The sequence below is a fragment of the Neodiprion virginianus genome, chromosome 2 (genome assembly GCF_021901495.1).
Source record: "Neodiprion virginianus isolate iyNeoVirg1 chromosome 2, iyNeoVirg1.1, whole genome shotgun sequence".
NCBI lineage: Eukaryota > Metazoa > Arthropoda > Insecta > Hymenoptera > Diprionidae > Neodiprion > Neodiprion virginianus.
In genome coordinates this window covers 36,531,391-36,555,082 of record NC_060878.1, presented here as the reverse complement: position 1 = coordinate 36,555,082, position 23,692 = coordinate 36,531,391, and the positions used below count along the sequence as shown (strand labels likewise).

At 37.2% G+C, this 23,692-nt stretch overlaps 5 protein-coding genes across 8 annotated transcripts in view; 3 read left to right on the top strand and 2 right to left on the bottom strand.

Moving 5' to 3' along the window:
- Nucleotides 1–1,211: 1,211 nt before the first annotated feature.
- Nucleotides 1,212–14,237, top strand: LOC124297082 (lipopolysaccharide-induced tumor necrosis factor-alpha factor homolog). 2 transcript variants are annotated; one of them, XM_046747700.1, is made up of 5 exons: nucleotides 1,298–1,356; nucleotides 1,922–2,034; nucleotides 12,150–12,246; nucleotides 12,505–12,649; nucleotides 12,791–14,237. In XM_046747700.1, exons 3-5 carry the CDS (start codon nucleotides 12,168–12,170, stop codon nucleotides 12,891–12,893), a joined length of 327 nt encoding a protein of 108 aa, XP_046603656.1. In that variant the 5' UTR covers nucleotides 1,298–1,356; nucleotides 1,922–2,034; nucleotides 12,150–12,167; the 3' UTR covers nucleotides 12,894–14,237. The 2 variants fall into 2 exon arrangements, with proteins under 2 accessions (XP_046603654.1, XP_046603656.1); XM_046747698.1 differs by lacking the exon at nucleotides 1,922–2,034 and having other exon boundaries at nucleotides 1,212–1,356.
- Nucleotides 14,238–15,519: 1,282 nt separating this feature from the next.
- Nucleotides 15,520–19,124, top strand: LOC124297074 (nibrin). The gene is made up of 10 exons (XM_046747683.1): nucleotides 15,520–15,715; nucleotides 15,811–15,947; nucleotides 16,083–16,243; nucleotides 16,332–16,491; nucleotides 16,584–16,836; nucleotides 16,905–17,039; nucleotides 17,120–17,830; nucleotides 17,937–18,382; nucleotides 18,549–18,644; nucleotides 18,750–19,124. Exons 1-10 carry the CDS (start codon nucleotides 15,691–15,693, stop codon nucleotides 18,924–18,926), a joined length of 2,301 nt encoding a protein of 766 aa, XP_046603639.1. The 5' UTR covers nucleotides 15,520–15,690; the 3' UTR covers nucleotides 18,927–19,124.
- Nucleotides 19,112–20,132, bottom strand: LOC124297086 (uncharacterized). The gene is made up of 3 exons (XM_046747706.1): nucleotides 19,832–20,132; nucleotides 19,599–19,763; nucleotides 19,112–19,507 (listed from the first exon to the last, which is right to left on the bottom strand). The coding sequence occupies exons 1-3, from the start codon at nucleotides 19,941–19,943 to the stop codon at nucleotides 19,200–19,202; spliced, it is 585 nt and encodes a 194-aa protein (XP_046603662.1). The 5' UTR covers nucleotides 19,944–20,132; the 3' UTR covers nucleotides 19,112–19,199.
- A 7-nt stretch (nucleotides 20,133–20,139) lies between these two features.
- LOC124297081 (60S ribosomal protein L14) lies at nucleotides 20,140–21,617 on the bottom strand. The gene is made up of 4 exons (XM_046747697.1): nucleotides 21,567–21,617; nucleotides 21,060–21,161; nucleotides 20,552–20,746; nucleotides 20,140–20,362 (listed from the first exon to the last, which is right to left on the bottom strand). Exons 1-4 carry the CDS (start codon nucleotides 21,567–21,569, stop codon nucleotides 20,180–20,182), a joined length of 483 nt encoding a protein of 160 aa, XP_046603653.1. The 5' UTR covers nucleotides 21,570–21,617; the 3' UTR covers nucleotides 20,140–20,179.
- Nucleotides 21,618–21,861: 244 nt separating this feature from the next.
- Nucleotides 21,862–23,692, top strand: part of LOC124297077 (intraflagellar transport protein 56) — a 64,770-nt gene continuing 62,939 nt past the window's right edge. For 2 of the 3 annotated variants that reach the window (XM_046747688.1, XM_046747687.1), the window contains exons 1-4: nucleotides 21,862–22,044; nucleotides 22,212–22,738; nucleotides 23,099–23,348; nucleotides 23,428–23,637. In XM_046747688.1, coding sequence (XP_046603644.1) covers nucleotides 22,042–22,044; nucleotides 22,212–22,738; nucleotides 23,099–23,348; nucleotides 23,428–23,637 — 990 coding nt within the window. In that variant the 5' untranslated portion in view covers nucleotides 21,862–22,041. The remainder of the gene's footprint in view (nucleotides 22,045–22,211; nucleotides 22,739–23,098; nucleotides 23,349–23,427; nucleotides 23,638–23,692) is intronic. The other variant, XM_046747689.1, reaches the window with a different exon arrangement.

Here is a 23,692-nt window from a genome sequence, read left to right as displayed (position 1 = left end):
ACCTACCCAAAATTATATTTTTCGGTTACGTTAAATAATTGAAAATAGTCGAGGACTGTCTAATAACCGCTATTAGAAATTTCTCTCGATGTACTAAACACTAAACATAATTGGCAAATATCCATTTTGTACAGCAGGAACAACCAAAAAATCGGTGACTCATTTGACGAGTGTCGGGGTTAAATGTCGTTTACATTCGTTTGGACTACCACCCCATATATTCCTTATTCAACGTCTATTTATTGATGTTATGATTATTTTTCAAGCGAGTAAAATGATTTTTTGAGGGACATAATTAGTTTGAAATAATTTTAAGAATATTTAACCAAAGACGCAGATCAGGCCCTCTTGGCTGGGGGACCACAAACTCTCACCGACTCCGCCTACTACATAAGCCGGTCCTGTTCCTGTCCCGTTAAGTCCTGAGTCAACAAAATGGGACTGCAATGCTATGCCGATGTTGGTTCGCAAAATATGCCCGTATATGAGGCGTTCTCCTCCGATTCAGCCACATTTTTTTTTTACCACCTCAGATCTGTTCCACAATTGGTTGTATCGTAGTACTACTCAAAGGTACTCACCTCGCATTATTTCAGATTTTTTAAATTACTCGTGTCGGAAATGTTTTTTTTTTTTAAGCCGTATATCATGGAAAATTGAAGTCGGACAAATAAATTTGTACAAAAAAAAAAAAGTGTTTTTCTACGAATTATTTAATGCAGTATATGTTACATTTTTGATGGTATCAAAAATTCGAACTTGGAAAGCCCAATATCAAATTCGTGAAGGTTCGGCATATCGAAAACGCGAAATTTAAATTTTGGAAATCTCACTCTAGATTCGTGATCAGTGACCAAAAAACCTCATGGTACCAATTTTCGCTCGAATCCGTTCATTAATTCTCAAGATAGCATGTGTTGTTATTTAAATTTTTATAATCTCGTCGTTCAAATAATTCAAAAAGCACCAAACCGATCAGAACCAAAATCTCGTCGATTCCAGGTTTCGAAAAGCCGCGTCGATGGAGACGAAAACCATAAAAATCCGTTAACATGTTTTCGAGATATCCTGGGAGAAGAAACTAAGACACGAAAAATGGTACGTTGAAAATTCTGAGAACGATCGAAGGCCGGTTCCGTTAAGAAAATTTTTGGTTACAAAAGAGCGAGGGCGGTACTGACGGTTGTATTATCTAGCCCGTATCCCCCCCACCGTCCCATGGAAGAGGGGATGACTGAACTTCGAGACGAACTTGGTTCAAACCCGACCGTCTCTACGATTGCCGCAACAGTTGCCCGCAAGAATTACACCGGCGCGCACAGCTTTCGAGCGAAGTATTTCGAACAATTGTCCCAGGTTAGTGAAGACAAAGAAATCACTCGTAATAACAAACAACCAGCGATTGATTGGAATGAAAGAGAAATAAATAAACAAAATAAAAAGTGTCTCGATCGCAACGCTTGTGGATATTCGTTACTCTTCGAATACGATTGTGGGAGGGTAAAAATTCCGTCTCCGACTAGAAAATACTAGGAAAGTGCCATCGAGATGAGCCTGTGAATCGAAGACCGTGTCTGCATACTGCACGAATAACGGCATAAACAAATTTTGTAAACGGCAGTTGGCCGGCCTGCTTCGTTCGTTCCTACGGCTATACGCGAATACAAAAATGCACCTCGATTTTGTTGCCGTGGAAATTTCGTTATCCTGCACGCTTTGCGATACGGTAGAGAAATTCAATGAATGTTTCCCACGGACGGAACAGATCCCAACCGCGCTGAGGGCGTGGACTGCTGTACACGCATATCCGTATTTCCCTGTGTAATTGTTACATACATATATATATATGTATATCTAACGCAAAATTTCACCCGTCAAAGCTAAAATGTTTTTTTTTTCTGTTTTTGCTTTACGCGCAAAGCTGCAGAGTTTGAAGCCGGCCGGCCAACCGCAATTTTTCAACAGTTCTTTATACCGAGTGTGACAAACTTGGATCAAAATAGCTGCCGTTGTCAATGCGGGACAAACACGGAGGTTGATTAGAATTATATGTATAGAGATAACACATATATGTATGTGTCAATGTACATATTTTACGGGGCCATTGGTGGGATGCTGGACATCCAACCATTGATGGAGATAGTGAGATAAAGGCAGACACAGATAGATAGATAAGTCTTATTTATCCATAAAAATACTGGACTTGCTTTACAAAAGAAACTAAGAAAAAAGAGAGAGAGAGAGCCGCTTAAATGCGGGTTTAAGGTAAAAACGGCTGCATCGGTCGCACTCGTTGACAGTATTCGATCATTGAACTGGTATCTAGTATTGTTCCAGTTAAAACATGGTCGTGCCGAACGTTGTTCACGCGTGCGTCTTCTTCGCTCGCGTCGCGCTTACGTAAACAGACACTGTATTATTTTTAGCATCAGGTTGCCACGCCATGAGTTTTCCACACCAGCAGTCGTTGGTTTCGCGCGATCAGCGGAGCAGTTTTGAATTACGATACACTTGTCGACCCGGGTTGATTAGGTAACTTGAGCCGAATTGTCTGGGACATTTTTCAAGACTGTCAATTGTTTCCTTAATTAATTGCTTTATAAATATAGTTTGATCGTTTATTCGACCGCTGCGGTGTCTCTAGGTTACGGAACACAAACGGTGTGCACGATCCGCAGACTGGCTGAATAACGAACGACAACAAACGCGATATGATTCATTTTCCCAACATATACGATCGTACTAGTTTTTCATACCATGTAAACACGGCGCCGCGACGAATAATCTTGTCAAAATTTATAATATAGCGATAATTTCATCATCCATTTAACGACTTCCGTCGGATCTTTGCACGACACTTACAATTTATTTCTATACGTGCGTAATGCCATTCGTCAAAATTAACGAGCACGTAATGTCTACACGATTGCGCTCGCGCGGAATATTCGATCACTCGAGCGATAGACCCATCGGGACACGATGTTGGATGGGTAGTAGACGAGAATTCGGATAGGGAGAAAAATTATTTAAGGGAGTGCTCTGGATGATTTCGACGTCTACGTATACATCTCCAAATATCGAAGTCCATGTATCGTGAACGCGAAAAAAGGCAAAACAGTCTCATTTTATACACGATTCTGAACAAAAACACTCCGATACATTTTCGTTCGAGGTTGAAATAAAGAAATGGCACGGAATCTACGAAATCGTAACGGTGAATTCGTAGAATACATTTGCAGGTATATACGTGAACGCCGTCGAAATCGACCAGGGCACCCTCGTTAACAACACGATTACAGTCGCGTATCGTATATTGAACTGATTTCGGAAATCGTTCAACAGAATGTCCGCCCGCTGATTGTGAATTATCAAGTCGACTAAACGTAATTACGTCTCGTGGGTTCTCTACGATTCACATGCAGTTTTAAACTGGCTGGTTTTTGGGTGGGGATGGACACATAGATACGTGGCTCGACGGGATCATTGACATTATATGACGGTCTTAAAGGTCTTCGGTTCGAACATCACCTATAAAGATACCGAGTACTTGGATTCGCGGCTCGCCATTCGTAAGCCAAGATTCCGAAGTTCGCGAGGGATCTGCAGGTGGTTTTTCAAATTTACCGTTTCCCAAGCTACTGACTTTTGTATCAATATTTCAAACATAAAAAAATAAAATGACGAAACAAATGACACCTTCGAAAATCAAGATTCGAAACAAACATTCATATTTCATTGTTTTATTTTCACATTTTCGAAATATAGACCCTTCCAAGTATCGACCCCCACCCCACGTGATATCAGGCTACATTCGTTTCGCGTAGGCGGTGAGGAGGGATAAGACGATGATTAGAAAACTGGACCGGATGTCATTCATGGGACGGGGAATCGACGCGTCGACGTTGATATAGCAGGAGGAAAAATTCACGGGGAATATGACCCGTTGAATGAGAAAGCTTAGAATTCTTTCCGAAATAAGACTCCAGATACGGGGTTATCTCGGGTTGCCAACCACTGGCGGTTCAAAATGGCCGAACGAGTCGGAGTTCGACATCGCCACGTGCACGCGGCGATGCGAGATCAGAGGAATTAAAAATAAAACGAGCATTCGTGATTGGGAGAACACGCCCGCTGCGTAGAAACGTAGAACCGAACGCAGCGGTCCGAGTCGGCCTTGCAGAGCCGGAAAGATCTCGGATCCCATCTTAAAGTCGCCGCATGCGCACTCTTCTGAATTCTTTCCCGTCGCTGATGCCTCGGCACGTATGCACGTACCAAGCGGCTGAAATACGAATGAACGAAGAGAGAGAAGGAGGAAAAAAAACCCGGCCGGGTCGCTCTTCGAAAAACTGGTTTCTCCGGAACACTAGAAAATATTCTCCTATGTGTGGATTTCACCTCGGTGTGCAATATCTGTACGTAGGTGTGAGACGGCAAACGCCGTATGCATACGACAAAATTTCGTACCCACGTGGTGTTTGTGTAGCAGCGTGCATTATACGTATACAGTCGTACTTGTAATACAACGTATCTAAAGCTAAAGTAAAAAACTGTTCCGTCGGTGACGCAAGCGGCGGGACGTACCGGCGCCATCGCGATCATAACGCAGATATTATACCTGCACTCCGTTGATCCCGCGAAATCCTTCGGCGAACAATTTGCAAGCTGATGTTAAATCGACGAATCCTTTCCACGAATACGTGCGTTTGTACTCTGTGACGTTCGACGTATGCGGAAAGATGAATTTTTGAAAAACTCGGAATGAACTTCGATCAGATTTTTATCTGAAGCTGTCTTGCGAGCAAGAAATTTTTCACTTTTTTCAAACAATTTTTAACCAGTATAATTATTGACGAGGTTAAACCACGCAACGATTATTTAAAGGTCACTCAAGTAAAGCAAGTTCTTTGTATTTTGTATACGCAGTTTGAAAGGTCTCGGATTAAATGTTTCAGATGAAGATAAAAAAAAAAAAAAAAATTCTCACAATTAACGTTAATTCTTATCGTAATAAATTGGATTCGTCGAAAAATTCTGAATGTTATATAAATTTCGTGGCACTTTTTGCAGTCTACCCGCATTATTCTTATCCGAGTTTATTTTATTGCTTTTAAACAAATTGATCTTCGCAACATTTGAAGGTCATCCTAAACATTTCGTGACGAACATACGAGATTTATTTTTATCAAACAAACACACAAGTGTGGTACCAGCCAAGTTTAATAATGAATGCATTAAAAATTGATGTAGGAGAAGAGCGTTACATTTGTTTAAAATAACACAATCCAATGATACAGCAGCGTGTTGAATAAGACTAAGAATTTTTTGTAATAACGCCAAAAAGCAGAACCGGTAAATTAGGAATAAATAAATGTTGGTCTTTTTTTTCTTCTCACTTGCGCGGACACTTATCGGCTGTGCGAAGTACACAAGTGTTGTGTATCCACAGTGATTTAAAAACGCGACCGTGTGAAAGTTTCTAGGGCACCTGTTGAAGATCGCACGCGGCTAATATATTACAGGTGTAGGTATATAATAATTCGTACGTAATTACAGGCTTCCGCTCAACGTTTACGTCCAAGAACAGTTTGGACTAAAGTCAAAGGATTTTTGTACGTTTCTTCATTATTCAGTTTGGGAATCAAAATATTACTATATTTTTCAAGAAAAAAAATGTCTATTTACCAATATATGCTGCTAGAATGAATTCCATACTTCCGCGATCGAAGATAGAAAACCTTTGTTAAGAAAAGATTACAGACTGTGTTGACGATAAATATAAACTTTATTTCAAATCAATGAAGTGATGCGATGTGTAATAATTACAAGGTCGCAGAATTTTATTTTTGTCCCAGTCCGTTGCAAGGTTTCCGACGATATTATCTTTTGCAAGTAGGTTCTGCTTTTGTTCTGGTTCCGCGATTTATCCGTAGATGTTAGCTTATCGCATTTTTCCAAACCGTGAGTCTGCATCCCCGTGGGAACCGATTAATCATAATCGCTGTAACGTCGAATGTGAAACAAAAGAATAAATAAAAAACTACTGCAGGCGGCGGGCTGTGTATTGCAAAATTTTAATTTTTGCATGTTTCTGCGGGGGATTAATTTTTCGTCGGCAAATCCCGCAGGTGAAATTCGCGTTCTCTTTCCTGATAACCGTACCTGATGCGTTGGTGAATTTTTTTTTTTTTTGTGCTGTGTATGTTATACTTTGTCGTAGGCTCTTATTAAATATGTGCACACTTGTTTCGGCCTCTGCGCGAATATTTTATTTAACATAATTATTCAAACACAACATGTAACGTACATACGTATGTACATGCATACACAGCATTGCGGTGTTCGCAAAACAAATCACCGCGAAGTTTTATCTTCGGAAAAGATAAATCGGATGCATCAACAAATATAACAGAGATAAGAGTTCTTGGAGAGCGGTTATTATTTATTTTTTTTTTTTTTTGCACCGCATATCTGTTTACAGTATTTGCGCAATATTTCCGCAATGCCGCAAAAGCTGCAGTTTTAATTATGATATTTTCAATATCTTTTCAATCTTGTAATGCAATTACGCCCGGAAACCGAATGGAAATTACCAATGAGAAATATGAAAAAATGCAGAGAAGGGTAGGAGAATAATGTAGCTCTTTTATTCGACGAAAGAAATATAATAAATAACTAAATCAGTGACGATCGAGTAACCAAGGCTTTCAAATATACTTTATACGACAGTTGCATTGCCCGCTACCAAACTGGGCAAGTTTCATGCTTCTCTATATTGCGATGCATATTTTCATCATTTGCGTTCCATGCCCATTATACGTACCAACAAGCACACCGATTATGCGTACGAATTTTATTTCCGACGCGACCATAATGGTAACGTTTTTGACCTAAAAAGCGGGCCGAAAGTAGCATATTACTCCCTCTTAACGCATAGATCTGCGGGAAATATGAGATCGTTATATGAGATAAACAAAGTTGAAGTTTATTAGATTCCTTGAAATTTGATTCAACAATCCCCCCACCCCTGGCCCTTATAAACCTCAGGGCATGCAGCTCTGGATCCGCTCCCATGCACTAATTGTAAGGCATTTTTGAGAGTGAATTTTTGTTTATTATTAATCTACGTTTCGAATTTTGAAACCAACATTGCGAAAGATACATCGACTCCTTCTTTTCAAGTCAATAATACGGCCAGAGTTGAGTTGGAAATAATTTAACGCTATATGTAACACAGGAATGAAAGTCGACTTTATTCCCTTGTTACATAATGTACTATTAAGCCGCGCAAGATTTTGTTGTGGAAATATTTTGATTATAAACAGTTTTTCGAAACGCAACGATACCGAACTTCACAATTTTTCGAAATGCAGATTATCTTTTGTCATATTTTTATAACTCGATATTTACTTTATTATTTATTTTACTTCTATTGACGTCTAGATGGCATATGTTATGTAACGAAATTAATATAAAATAAGGTGACAAATACACAGTACATATAAAAATAATTTGGTCTTGTCGAATCCATTTAAAACAGCGTAATTCTTGTTATTTTCATCAGTATTACGTAAAGCGGTCGTTTAAATCCTGCGTAAATACCAAACTTGTATAATTTTTCCGATAATCTAAACTGTTTCAATCTTTAACCTCTCCGTACTGTCGAGTGTAAAGGCCAAATTTTTTTACTGATACAAAGTTCACGCGGTTTACTTGGACTTGATAAACGTACAGTTTAGCATTTTCACGAAACAAATACTTTTCAACTAATAATCGAACCGTTGAAACTCCCTCACAAAATTTGCTCAATCGCTTGAGTGCAGTCTGGACGGTTCAATCGATTTGGAAAGGGGCGTAACATAATCATATGACCGATCCCAGTTAGACACACCTCTGTAGTATCACATACTTGATACACTAGGGTCGTTTGTACTTCAGCGACAAAAATCGTTATGAAAAATGAGTTATTAAATACATTCGCTAGAATTTTTTTTTTAAACTTCGTAAAAGGTTACTTTTCGAAACTGTATGGGTTATATATAACAAAATATCAAAATACCAGTTGGTGCAACAGAGCCGATTTTTTTTTAGATTTAGGCAGTTTAAACTAACGAAGAAATGATCCGGGGTCACTTGTATTCCAGGGTGTCAAACCAAGGTTAATTATCGAGTCGTAAAACCACGCCCGAGTGTAATGTTCATCCGTTTAGTATACCGCATACCATCACGTGGCTTCGCACACTCATATACCACATTCATTACACAAATGTGTATTTAACGAAGAAGAGACATTATCGAGTTGCAAAGTTCAATCTCGTACGTTATTATCGTCATCGAGTCATTCCAGACTTATTACTTTATTCAAATGTACGTTCTACACGTTCTTGCGATGGTGTGATAAGTTGATAACACGAGCAATCCATGCGTGTAGCGTGCTGGGTAAATCGATCACCAGGCAATGTACAAATATGTAACGCATACGTGTGTATATTACGTATAGTATAACGATAACGACTGTTCACTATGGAAATGGATTCGGTGTTGGCAACGCGATTATATATTTCTTTTTCACTTCGGTGTAACCGAGATGTGAATAATCGTGACCGCAATGATGCAAGTTTCGATAGCAAAGCCGTGTTGTAGGACGTGACATTTTCATCTACGCTTAACTTTTGTTCTTTTTCTAACTATCTGTTAATTTTTTTCATTTATCTTTGAAGCGTCTTTGAAATATTATCCAGCATGTCTGCAGAGATGTTGGGATATTGTCCTTTATACACAGAAAGAAAAAGCCTCTTGGTGTCTTATGCCGTAGAATCGAGACTGCGGGTTTGCTCACGGTTTACCTTATCGCTTTCGAAGAAATACGTATTCATTGTCGAGCGAAGTATCGGGAAACCCGTAATTCAAAGCTTCGTGTGCGTCATGATGCCGAGTATACACGTATAGACACAATACTGGATTTTGTGGAACTTGCAAGCGCATTTCCTGCCCGAATATTCACTTGCGGGTATTAGTTCTCGAAAAGATTTATCCTTGCGCATGTTTACTGCATATAGGTGTTGAAAATTCACCAACATGACAGGTATGCCTGCGCGTAGGTAGCATCATATCTTGAACCGGTATTTTTGTTGGAAGGTATGTTTTTGAAAAGTTCGACAAGCCTGTAGTGTATAGACCGACTAACTGAAACTTAATCGCATCGTCGTGATGCTTAATTGAACATCCATTTGGAAGAATTGTATCATACACGGTCTCGTCCATTTTCGTAAACACATTAATGGACTTTTGGTATTTGACGTCTGTAGATATTAAATACAAAACTTGTTCCACGAATAGATTGTGTACCTGACGATATCGTATCTAGTCCGGAATCGTTTGCTCATCATTTATCAGAAGAAATTAAGCGGTAATCTGTTGGAGTGTCAGATTACAGTGTATATCTCATTCAATGTCTCTCGTTTTGAATTTTCACGACAATGTTTATTTTGCTAATCGTCTCTCGATGGTATAAATCAAAGGGTGTTTCAGACGAGGGATCACGGCGTTGACGTTGGTGATTGCGAGAAATCTTTTAGCAATCTTAAGAAGTCGTATGAAATCTTAAAACATTGTGAGAGTCAAGTAATCTTTTGTAATAAATATAAAATGTAAGTAATCATAAATATGTAACCATGGTGTTAATTTTTGCTTCAATGCAACACCCCTTGGTCTAAATAGTTGATAAATATATTTATTCTATTCCCGGGGTGCTGGTTATCATGACGGGATCATCTCTGATATTTTTATGACAGCACGAGACTCTGCACGCGAAATATATTATTTACTAGCCCACTAACCACGCCGCGTGAATGGAATAAAAAATAAAGCATCGATCCGTTGTAGATTTCACAACTAGAATAGCAGGCGTGCAGTTCGCAGTACGCAGGAAAACAAAATGACTTCATTTTTTACACCTACATTTGACCAAACTTAACGACTCGTGAATAGAAACTTTAATTTCAATCGGATTTTATCGAAAACAGAACGCAACTTGTCATTGTATAATGCATTTAGGCACAACTACAAATCTATCAAGCATCTTTATTTAATCCGTGATCTGTAAAAGGTTATCCCTTTCAATACTTCAAATCAAGTAGCGAATTCTAATTATTAATCTGCCGAATCGTATTAATGTAAGTTTCAAACAGTTCTGACGCGAGTTATACCGGCGAACGACGTTTGAATGGAATCGTATAAAGCATATTCAATTTCGACAAACCAAAGGAAGGTTGTCCTAACAGAGAATCACTGCGGTATTAATCTTTTTTTTCTACATTAACTCCTACCCGAATTGGAAAGGCAATGTCGTAAAACCGCAAATGTCTGTCGATTTCTTTTAGACAATTCACAATTAGTTTCAGAGAATTAAAGGAGGAAAAAACCACTAAGAGGCGAAGAAAGCAGGGGAATAAAAAGAAAAACTGGTTTTTCCTGTTTAGCATATTACGTCGCTTTTGCATCTCAAAAGTTTAAGAACTAAAATTTTTACGTAGTATGTATGTCAAGTCGTTGCACAGGTAAATAAGGTATTACATGTGCTTATTAGCAGTCTAGTTTCAACTGTTTCCAATACTGTAGTAATCGAGTTTCGATTAAAGACTTGTTCGTTAACCACTCCCATTATCAGAAATCCAAGAAATTACACATTTCAATGGTTGTCGTTGTTACACGCTACTTCTGTTAAACATCGTACCTAAATGTGCCGGTCAGAATGGAAATGAAATCTACCGCATAACGGAAGTGGAACGCTTTCGAACAACTTATAGCTAATTATTATCGTATATGTAAAAAAAGGTTGAAGTCCACGTTTCTGTGATAATAAGAATAACTTTCATTTTATGTGTTGAAATTATCTCAGCATTTCAATTTTCCATGCATTAGATATTTGCCAAAAAATTCCTGTATGGAACTTCTTACACTGTATCAGAAGTTTTATGCGGATACGAAACAGTGGATTGACCATACGGTCACTGTTTATTCAATTTACAAATACAATAAATTTACTACACAATTTAGTAAATGCAAATTACTTTTTTGTGATCTTTTTATAAATTTTAGTAAAATGAAATAGTTATATCGTAAATTTAGCGTAAGTACATAGTAATTTACATCGCCACACCGAATTTTTAAATTTACAATCTGATTTCGTAATTTGACAACTGCTTTGTACAATAAATGTGTAGTAAATTCACAATCACTTTTAACAGTGCAGTCATATTGTTGCCGTTCTCATATTCTTTATATATTTTAGTTCTAAATACATCTTGAATAGCTGCGGTGTCGGTTTCGGATCTACCACGTGATCTAAAACGGAGACCCTCGGTATTTTAGCTGGCTGTTTCGAAGTAGAAGCTTAAAAATAACACTCGAATAAAGCGTAGCGTTACACACAATATTGTACATTAAGGTTTGAAACTACAGAAAAACTTCTCTCTTTTCGGTATGCGTATATATAAATTCAGCGACCACCGTACAACCGGACTTTGTCTCCGAAAAATTCTTATACGGTCATTTGATAATTCACCAGACTGGCGAAGTATACGAAGCTGCAGGGTCAATCGCGATAAGCTATATAGAGCCAACTGCCACGCCCTGTAACGAAAACTGTGAGGTCGTTGCGAGAACATCGTGACACAATTACGCCACCCGGCACATATAAAAAGGAGAGAAAATGCCCGCTGGCACGAAGGCTTCGCCCTATAATTGATTCGGTGGGTCAGAATTACGGCGCCACGGGTGACCTTTCAACCCTGAGCTAGATAATTTTAGCCATGGTTTAATTCGAATGAAGATATGGAGAATAACAAGTCAAAAAATTGACGAAAATAATTATACGCAACGTACGTTAGGTAGCTAGTGTTATAGAATTCATTCGAGCTAATTAATTGTATAATTTTATTGCGAAACTTCATGCGGAGTGTGAGAATAACTTGAACATGTAATTTCTACGAAATATTATATCTGCGTCAAATGAATTTCTAGCTGGGGCTTCTGTTCCACCGTGGTCATTGTGTTGACCTAAAGTCCCACTCGATAAGTGCGTGATAACGCCTATAATGAAGGCGATTTATGAATTCTTAATACCGTGTGTTCAATTTTTCTCACAGCCAATTTTCCCCTCAACAATGGACAACAAAAACCAGATGCCTCCACCCGGTTTCATGCCACCACCCGCTTACGGACCTCCACCGCAGGCTCAACCCTGTAAGTAATTATACATTTTAACTAATTGCTCGTTGCTTTTCGTTTCTGAAATAAAAACGCACACCGTTTTAAATGCGGTGTTAAATGTAACACCGAAAATATTCTATAGAAGTCCACACCATTTTGATGTTGATTTAAAATCACTTTTTACACCGATGATGTTTAACTTTACACGAATCGTTGCGGACATTTATCGACACCGTGAATCTTCTGACGGTGAAGTTCAAACGATTAAATGAACGCTTTTTCAAATTTCAGCCGTGATGATCGTCCAGGCACCGGCATTGGGGCCCGAATCTGTATCGATGACATGCCCGCACTGTCGTGCCAACATTTCGACCCGCGTTGAACAGTCTTCATCGACAAAAACCCACATTATCGCTCTACTTCTCTGCATATTCGGGTGAGATTTTCAATTATTTATTTTTTCCTATCATATTTCAGGTGAAACCTCTATTGACGCTGCGTTATATTACAAATTTTATATTTGGTATCGGAAATTTGACAGGAATAACCGTTTGAAAAATTTTGCATTTAATTTCAGCTGTTGGCCGTGTGCTCCTTGCCCATACTGCATCGATAGCTGCTTGTCCAAGAAGCATTACTGCCCAGGCTGCAACGCGTACATTGGAGAATACAGCAATTAATCGCATCAAAATCAAATTACTTTTCTATATCAAAAGTATCGCAGTGGATAGTTCTGCTGAGTCAACAACAAAAGCAAAAAAACAAAAACAAAAAAAATCAGTTCAAAAATAGTTAAATTACCCATAGATCTATATTATATACGCCGTGTATATTTATATACGCATACAAAGCTGGTATAATTAATACACGAGCCAACACGCACACGCGCATACTTGCATATATAAATTGGAAATTGTATCTGTATATCATGAAGGCCAACATGAAATCTTACGGAAAACCGGAATAATAATAAATAAATGTTGCAAGTCAATTTTTGATATTAAGAGAAAATATCAATATACTTATATTATATTTAATCATATATAGACGTAGTCAATTTTCGGTAAAACTTGACGAGACATTGCAGATTGCCAATAGATAAAATGAAAGTAATTGTCTCGCATTTAACAACTTCGATCGCTTGGTCTGTTCCATTTTTTAAAAACTTTACAAAGTCATTATTCACGTAACTATTTTGAAAAATTTCTTTATTTCCTACATAAAGACTAATGTGACGAGCTTTTTATTAAAAAAAAATATCACAACGGCCTAGTTGTTGAGGGATTGTTCTTTTTACGTTTATCATTAAAGCTACACTTGGTATAAAAAAAAACAGCGCAAATGGTCTTAAAATCTTATTTTCTTAACTATTGTTATTTTGTAACACCATATATAAAAAACAGTAAATCTCAGGCAAACACTCTGACCAACAAAAGCATTTGCTTACTGTGATCGTCTACTTTTAGTTTTTAGAATTTTTATACAATACATAAGATATAATTGTTAAACATAAACAAGATTGAAACAAAATATTTTTATTCATCGTCCAATAATGAACAATCAATAAATGAATTATGAAAGCACATTTAGGTATAATAAAACATCTACAATCGCGTCGTCGGTGCAATTTTCTATTACGGTATACTTAGAAGCAAAGCATTTAATATTCGACTTACTGGCTAGGAGGCAAGTTTTGAGGTTGCTAAATTATGCAGCGAAACGTGAAGATGAAATAGCCAAGTAATAACATTCGTTAATTGTTCAAATAAAAACAAAAACTGATAAAATCTGATCAGTTTCACCAATTGTAGGTCGAGCAAGGGCACCTTTATTAACTAACTGACCACATTCAACGAAGAAGTATTAAACTGACGAATTTATCGGTTATGTGACCTTGAAAACGAAAATATTTTCAATGTGGGGTGGTTACAAGATGTACGGTAATCGTGAATCCACTTATTCGTTTCGAATCGAATCAGATTGATGTACTTACTTCACGTGAATAAATGTCCTCTGCATTCTTAGAAAGTACTTTTCCTATTGTATATCCGTATCTCATACATACGATGGAATATATACAATATAAGTATATTTTATTATGCTATTCAAGTATACATATATACATGGTCATGTGTAATTGCATTTCGCGATTACTTAAGTACAGAGGTAAGAGAAATCCAATATTTTCTTGCAATTTGAATGCCTATGTATAAACATTGATACAAGACTTATGTACTCTATTCGTACGAAATTCATGGTACATTTGAATTTTACGATGAAAAGTAATCTCTAAGGTTAAATAATGACGCTAACATTCGATAACGTTGCTACGAAAAATAACTAAAAATAGAAATGATGAAATAATGAATTATTAAATTCTGATATACTTCCATGTTTTATAAAACTCCCTGATAAAAATTTATACACGTTATAGCCTGTAAGCAGTTGGTTATAGTGCAAACCGTCTATATACGTTATTAAATCCGGTAATGTCAATCAACGATATTCACATTTCATCGCCTTTCGTATATTTATATTATCTGACAATAAGGGCATTCTCCGTAGCGACCATTTCTCTCGATTGCTGTTGTGTCTAAATTTCGTATAGCTCGATGTTAATGATCAGGATCAAAGTTCTTTTCGCTGAAAGATGTAAAATATATACAGCCTGACATTGCGCGTGAAAATTTTAATATCTTTTTTTTTTTTTTTGATTGTAATAATTACACTGTTTGCAATTTGAAACGTGAACCAACTTCGTTATAACTCATGCAACATTTCCACAATATTTGCTTAAGAAAGTAAACATGAATGGTAAACTAAAGGTTTGAATATCAGATGATATTGAATATTTCTCACAAACTATACAGACTGTAGCTATGCCTTTATCTGTGTATAATATATGTTAAACTTTATTGTCTACGAAAATATATTTAAAAATTGGGAACTTTTTCCCATGCAGATAGCATACTGTAATATTGTTATCAGCTGCATCCTATGAATAAATATTTTTGCGCTTATCTAGACTCAACATAGGTAAATTCTTAATTCATCAATCCCTTCAGACCAATTGAACAAAAATATGTCGCAAATCAAACTGTCTGAAACTGAGTAGAGTCATTTAAAATCGACGTGATTGAATATTTAAATCTAATTAGACTCCTCGAGTCCAACCAGATTTGAACCACAAATGAGTATCGTAGTAAAACGTATATACTGCGATCGTAATATCGAATTAATTAATAGCAATGAAACAACAGCGCAATTTATATCGCCATCTCGTGGTTTGAATTGCGAAACGTATTGGAACTTGGTCTAATGTACGTTTAGCGCGCGGTAAATTCTGGATATAAAAATGTCAGACTTGTCAGTGTCGCGTCGCGTTTACCGTTGTTAAATGTTCATTCGTTGGATTCGGCATCGTATCGTGTCAGTTGTCTATGTTGTGACGTGTGTAAGCTAATACCGTTTCCAATTATGTGGTACCTAAAGAGCCTTAAAGGTAATTCCCTTACTTTTCAAAATATGACTTGGTTTTGTCGTTGTATAACCTACAGAACGACGGAATGTAATCATGCGCCATAACTATGTTTTTAGGCGATATTATTTATTTAAAACCGAACAAACTGATGATCGTTAGCAGAAAGGAAGGGTATGAAATTCTTCTCAAAGACGATGCCTCCATCAGTAAACTTCATGCTACCGTTATTGTCAGGCCGAAAGTTAATTTCAAGGTTGTGCTTTGCTCACGTACTTATCCACGACTTTCATTTACAATGAGTATTAAAACCATTTGCAACATGCGACAAAGCTTGTCTTCTGCTGCATCTATGATCGGATCCTTCTAACGGCACCATTTCATATTTCAGAACAATGAACCGAGCTCTACAGTAATTGTACAAGATACTAACTCCAAATACGGAACCTTTGTACTAAGCAGCCAAAATCAACCGCGCAAACTTACGCCAGGGGATCACATTCTCAGCGCATCAGACAAAATCAAATTTGGCCTGCAGCAACACATATTCACGTAAGTATTCAGATCCTGTATATCATACACAAAAGGTGTCTCTTATTTCTCTTAGAATATTTAACCACACGATTAATTAACATTTCAGGCTCCACTATATACCTCTCATAATATCGACATCTACTCTAAATTCCGATGAAAAAGTAGAACTACAAAATATTGTTGAAATATTGGATGGCGTGATTGTTGAAAAATGGCAAGAATATTGCACGCATCTAACTGTGTCAAATGCCACTCTTACCGCTCAGGTTAGATAGTATTGTATTTAAAATCATTATGTAGAACAAAACTTGCGCAGTAGCCTGTGCAATACAGATTCTTATTTTCCAACGTGTTCTAGGTTGTCCAAGCCCTGGCATTTGGTACTCAGATTGTTAGTATGGCATATTGGCGAGCAGTCATTCATCGTGTGGAGAAAAAGAAAGAGCTACCAGGGGTAAAAAATTATGTGCCTTTGATAAAAGAAGGATTGATTAACAGTGAATGCGTATCTTTAGAAACGAACACCAGGCGCAAAGTTCTGTTTAGAAATCTCTGCTTCGTATGCTTATCAGCTTCTCAATGTGGACTGAAAGATATAGTTCAATGTGCAGGTAAATATTGGAGATCGATCTGTTTCTTTTTTCTTTACATGGTAATTATAATACATCGTATATTCTAGGAGGTAAATTGGAACTGTACGATGAAGAGCAAAGGGATGTAAATGAACTTTCGACTGAAAATTTTATCGTCTTACAACTTGAAAATAGCACTTCACAGCCTTTGCATATCTCCCAAGCTTCGTATGATGAAATTCGTAAGTTTTCTCTTCACCGGCTTCCTTCGATAAGTCATTTCTAATGTTCCATTTGTAACCACTCATTGTTTCTTTTACAGAAAGTGCTTTACAAAAAAAGAAGCGAAGATTAATTCCGGAATCTGAAATATCGCTTGCAATATTGTATTGCTCTACTGAGAAATACTGTAATCCGAAATTTAACTTTAAGCGATTGCTAGGTGTTAGTAAGCAAAACAAAAATTTCCAACTATCGAGCACTATTCTAGCAGCTGACACGGAAGATATACTGCCAACCATTCCTCGCAAAACGGACGTTATAATCAATGAATCTGTTACATCTTCGGAACAAATAGAAGAGGCGGAAAACTCAAGAAAAGGAAAACTATTGTTCGTGACAAAACAGGCCAATGTAGAAAATGTAAAAGATTCATCTCAGCTTTCAGGAGGGTACAAAAAAATTACAGAAAGACCAACTTTTGGATCAGAAGAATCATCTAGAGATGGAAATTTAATTATAGATGAAACAGGATCTGAATATGAGTCTGATAGTAATGACACAAGTGCTAAAAAAAATGAAGGCAACGAATTTGACAATGCGCTAAATAAGTCTAAGGTTCTTACAAACCCAACAGTTGGCAGACGTCTTAATCCTCAGCTGAAGTCACAACTGTCAGACATATCTAAATCGAAAAATACTCACGAAACATACGCACACAGTTCCTCAAGAAACTCTGGTGATAAGTTTCTTTCCAATCCATTGACCTCGAAAGATAGGTCATGGAAAAAAGCCGCCCGTAATGTTTTTGAAGGTAAAAAGAATTTCTCTCTATGGAAGATCAAAAGCGGTGCAGGTAAACTTTGTAACAGCTTTTTTATTCAATTACACATACATGATGAAATTATGTACACCTGCAGATCAGCAATCAAATGAGGAAAATCCAAGGGGTGGAAATACTTGGAGTAAAAAATTAGACGCAGCGACCAAAATGTCCAACTCAGCCAGCATAAGCGATACAAGAAAATCGCGTAAACAAAACGACAGGGATGATGACGATATGTTTGCGTTTGTAAACGAGGGAGCAAGGAAAAAGAGGAACGTTATAAAGAATGAAAATGAAGGATTATTCGAATTACTCGAAGATCCAACCACCACAAATCCACTACAAGAAGACAATATATTTCAACAAGAACTTCAAAAAACAAAATGCAGAAACATACTAAAGAGAAAACGCTCTATGTCCTTGACTAGCAACAATTCGTCCACCGAGGAAGAAAAACCCGAAATTAAAATTGAGGTATTGGATAGGGACGAAGAAATGATCCATGCACCTTTAGTTCTCTGCAAGAAGGAAAACATCTCTGTAAGATATAATACCTTTATTACAACAACTCACTCATATTAGACTGAAATATTAACTGAAAAATTTATAGTAAACCGTTTTCGGAGATTACTACATATACGTATACGTCCAATAGTATATTAGGTCATGCAATTGTACATCATAGAAGGGATTTATTTCATTGTAGATGGATGAGACGTGTAAATCAACAGTTGTACCTCTGCTTCGTACAGACATCGATGTATCCCTGAACGCCAGAGGCAATTACAAAACTTTTATCAAGGTACCGTTTGACCCTCGACATGAGCCATATTACTTGTACACGAGTTCTTTTTTTGATTAATTAATGTGTGTCATTGGAGTCGTAGTAAATTCATGCATTTTCTAGATGTATACTTTAACTCCAAAAGAGAGGATAAAGAATATGTATGTATATCAGCCTGAAGACGACTCTATTAGCAAAACCAACGTTCGCGAAGAAGAGATGACCTCGAGTGAAGACGAGAACGACGACTTCAGGCTTTTCAGTAAACAAGGAGAAAAGAAAGTGCGGGCAAGGAGGTAGTCCCAAGTAAAAAAAAGTTCTATTCAAATCTTCTACATCGTAAACAAGTTATAAAACATCGTTGAATTTTTTATTACAAAGTTTTAGTACCAATATCTAAATAAATACACGTCAACTGTCTTATAAAATAATGTAGACAAACCGTGTGTATTGCAAAGAAAGTAAAATAATAAACACTTATTATCATTTTCTCCATAACACGATAGTCAATCTTTTTCAGGCATACAATTGAGCTGTATGAGCACATCTGAAACTTGAGCAAAATCAGCGTATTTAATTAGTCAAGTATCCATTAAGATCGTCGTCCGAATGTTTGCTATCTGTGATATGGCCGCAACTGTGAACCGAGTGCGGAGTTCGATCTTTTGGACTAGCTAATGATCTAGGGCTATCTCTTGCACTTAGCGATACTTCTTCCAACACTCTTCCATACTGAATATTTTTGCCCTCCATCATTTCATCTGTGCTGTCTTTACTCTTGACAAACATCATTTCCAAGCTGCAGATTACGTTAACTAATTCTTCTTCTAGTTGAGGGTCGCAAGAAAACGACACCATACCAGGCTCACACCCTGGAGCACCTGATAAAAAAATTAAACTAGTCAATTCACGAAGCTCATGATATTATTAGAAGTCATAACTACGCTTCTTTTGCCAATCAAAGATATAAACCTTGAGTATCCTGAACATTTTCCCACCGGATTAGGGCTTCTCGAAGAGGTTTATAAAGTTGGCGACGACTGGGATTATACCAAGTACAAACTCTAGAATCTAGTTGAGATCTTTCTTCTGTACTAAGCAGACTCCAGCTCAAGAACAACTGCTTCAATCGTGGCACTACCAAACGGGTATAATATAAATGTGTAATAGGAGTTACATACATGATTAATCATCGGATGCCATACCCTCAGGTATCAACATAAATATTGCATCACAGATTTGTTCAAATACAACTTTATCCATCTTCTTTGCCATAAGAGGCTCACCGTTTTCAGTAGAAGTGGATTTTGACTGCATTTTACATGTTACCTATAAAGATTTCTCTTGATTATACAGAAACAAACGACTATAGAAAAAAGCAATGAGGAATGAAAAGGCAACTGCTAAGTTAATAGAATGCAGACTGTATTCACACATTTAATTAGCCAACTGCGACGTTTTTGAAAACCTGATTCAAAGGGATATTTAATCTCCGGAATAATTAAACAGGTAATACTTTTTATGGTATGGATTTATTTCGAAAGGTTGTACAATTATTTCTTTTCGGGCTTCTTGGCTGCAGGCTTCTTTGCGCCAGGTTTAGGTGCTGTAACGGCAGCCTTAGTTCCTTTCCTCGACTTTTTCTTAATCTTCAAGAACGCATGTGTCCTCAACTTATTTCTGACCTGTCTAGCTTTGCGCAGCTTGAATCGGTCAAAGTCACTGAGGGCAGCCCGCTGTGAAGTTATTATCAAATCATTTTAATTTGGAGAATTGAATTTGTAACAAAAGGATGATCAATTTTAAATCAAATCAGATAAATAATGGCTTCATTTATGTATCAGCCGGCAATTCCTATCAAGAATATAGGTTCATCATACAAATGATATTAGCATGCGAAGATTAAAAAAAAAAAACTTCCATACCTTTTTCTTGGCTTCTACTTTTTGTGCCCACATGGACTCGCTCCATTTCTCATCAATTTTTCCATCAGACCATGCCTTGCGTACAACACGAGTCGAGCCAGTGAACGGAAAACGTAGACGGAATTTCGTCAGGTGTAATTGGCTAAGGCGCATCTGACCACGGGGTATATTTGCAGCCGGTCCATCAACCAACACCTGGAAATACAAAATTAAATTCAGATCCAACCATTCTCACATAACAATATTGTTTGGTGGATCAGAATGTTTTCAGAAAATTGTGATATCTTCAATTATGTATCAGCCGGCAATTCCTATCAAGAATTTGGGATCATCATTAAGAATGTTGACCAGACAAAGCTTTAGAATGAGAACATCTTGATTTTGAAAGATACTATGCATAAATATTAGTTGAAATTCTTTCAATCAAGTAACCGGTTTCTTGCTTTCAATGTAACCTCGGTTCTTATCACCAATAATAAAAATTTAATTATAAATTAGAGAATCTTACCCTGTTTTGATCAATTATGTCAACAATTGTGACAAGTTTGCCTTCATGGGGCCCATCGCTGACATAGGCGACGCGGCCCGTTTCAACGAACCTCTTGAACGGCTGCAAATAACAATGAATGGTAAATAAGACTAAGAATTGTGCGAGAACATGTGAAACGGTTACACAGAGTTGAAGCTTCAATCGAGAAATTTCTGGCGCGAATTGGGCTAATTGGGTTGGGACTAATCGAGACTTTTGAACCGGTCCCAAATTATCGTTGAGATCGTTTGGATTCGCTGATGAACTTGTACGAAATAGTGGCGTGTGCCATGTGGCTGGTGATGAGCCGCATTGTAAAAAGGTTGTATTCCCATCAAATAACTGTTCTCCTCTTACACTCCGTCCACATATTCATTTTCACAGTTTACCCGATTACGTTCGTGTTACAATAATATGGAAATTAAATAATATTTAATACTTTTAACGAGAAATCTGACGTTATAACAAGAGCCACAGCATGCTTACCATGGTTAACCGGAAGCGAAAGACCTGAAAAACTGAAATGGGAACTTGCCGGACATTCGCCCAGAGAAAAGTAGTCAAGCTTACGACTGTGTAATCCACACGATTACTGAATTCCGCAACCTCTCGGAAAGGTAAATATAGGAGAAATCATTTCAACTTCGTTTTTATAGAATGTATCTGCATTAAGTTAGCATTAATCGCTAATTAGAATAATAAAAAAAAAAAAAACATCCTGACAAGCAGTCGGTGGGAAAGTTTGTGCGTTAAGCGCCAGATAGCGCTAGTAGAGCTCAAGTGGGGCCGAAGTTAATTTCAATGACAAGGCTTCAAATCTGATCATCGATTAGCTTATGACGCTTGTAGATGATTTGTTTATATATGGCAGCGATAGTTTAAAGTCTACGTGAGTCTACGGTGAAACATTTTACGAGGTAGTGAGCATATTATATTCATCAATATCCCCCGATTAGCAAATATGGTAATGTCAAATATTTAGTAACAATCTTAATAAATAATATAAGTCTGTTGCATGTTTTCGACGCTTGTGCATAAAATGGAAAATTATTACATACCGCTCAGCTACTGGGTTAGGCAATGCATAATTTTGATAAATGGTAATTCATGAAAATGAAAATTTATTCATAGATACTATCTAGAGCCAAGCCTGTGGTTACGGATGGCACCAAGAAAAGCACCTCGAGAAAGGAGATCCCGAAGCTGGAGGATTTCCTTGAAAAGCGAGATTATACAGGAGCGTTGACGTTGTTGGAGTATAATAGAAATGATCAAAATTCAATAAACACAGATTTATGGATTGGTTACTGTGCCTTTCACCTCGGTGATTATAAAAGAGCTACCAAAGTATATGAAAACATGAGAAAGAAAGGGAATACTTCTGTAGATCTCGCTACAAATTTGGCATGTTGTTATTTTTACCTTGGTATGTACCCGGAAGCGTTAAACGTTGTAGAAGAATCTCCTGACAGCCGTTTGAAAATCAGGATTCTTTTTCATCTGTCTCACAAAATGGGTGACGAGAAAAAACTCATGGAATACCACCAAATGCTGGAGGATGTTATTGAGGATCAACTGTGTCTCGCTTCTATCCATTATCTCAGGGCTCACTATCAGGAGGCTATTGATATATACAAGAAAATATTACTGGAAAACAGGTTCGTTTTCAAATAACGAAAATATTCACATCACACAATTAAAAACTGAAGCTTACAATTAGCAAAGAAGCGTACTTCACTAATCAAGCATCGCCAGAGTGCTTTTAAAATTAGGTTAAAAGAAACGAGTCACTTATTTATTCTAGCAAACCAATTAATTTAAAAAACAAATCCTCGATAAGTGGCAAAGATTCCGAAGTATACTTGATAGCTGAACTCCTAAAGAATACCAGGTATCCTATCCATATTCCCACTATGCTTACGTCTCGCATTTGAACCTTTGATTTCCTTGCAAATCTCAAAAATCAATAGCTTTGCAAAATGAAATGACTAATGTGTTTTTACTGATGTTTTCATTAGGGACTACTTAGCTTTAAACGTCTATGTAGCTCTGTGCTACTACAAACTGGACTATTACGACGTCGCTCAAGAAGTTCTTCAAGTTTATTTGCAAAAGCATCCAGACAGCGCAATTGCCATCAACCTGAAAGCTTGCAATCATTTCAGATTGTACAATGGCAGTGCTGCTCAGGCGGAGATGAAACAACTTATGGAACAAACATCAAGCTCGTTCAGCTTTGGGCATGATCTAATACGACATAATATAGTAGTACGTATTTAATGAAAGTGAAAGAGTAAAATTTTCAAAAATTCTACTTCTTAATTATCTCATTTCTGCATCGTTTCAGGTATTCAGAGGTGGCGAAGGTGCTCTTCAAGTATTACCTAGCTTGGTAGATGTGATACCAGAAGCTAGATTAAATCTCGTCATTTATTACTTGAAACAAAACGAAGTGAGAGAAGCTTTTGAACTTATTAAAGACCTTGAACCAGCCGTTCCCCAGGAATATATACTGAAGGGAGTAGTCAATGCTGCCATTGGTCAAGAAACAGGCTCTGTAAGTTTCGGCACGTTATCTAACCTGTCGATAAGATATTTAGAAAATATCATTT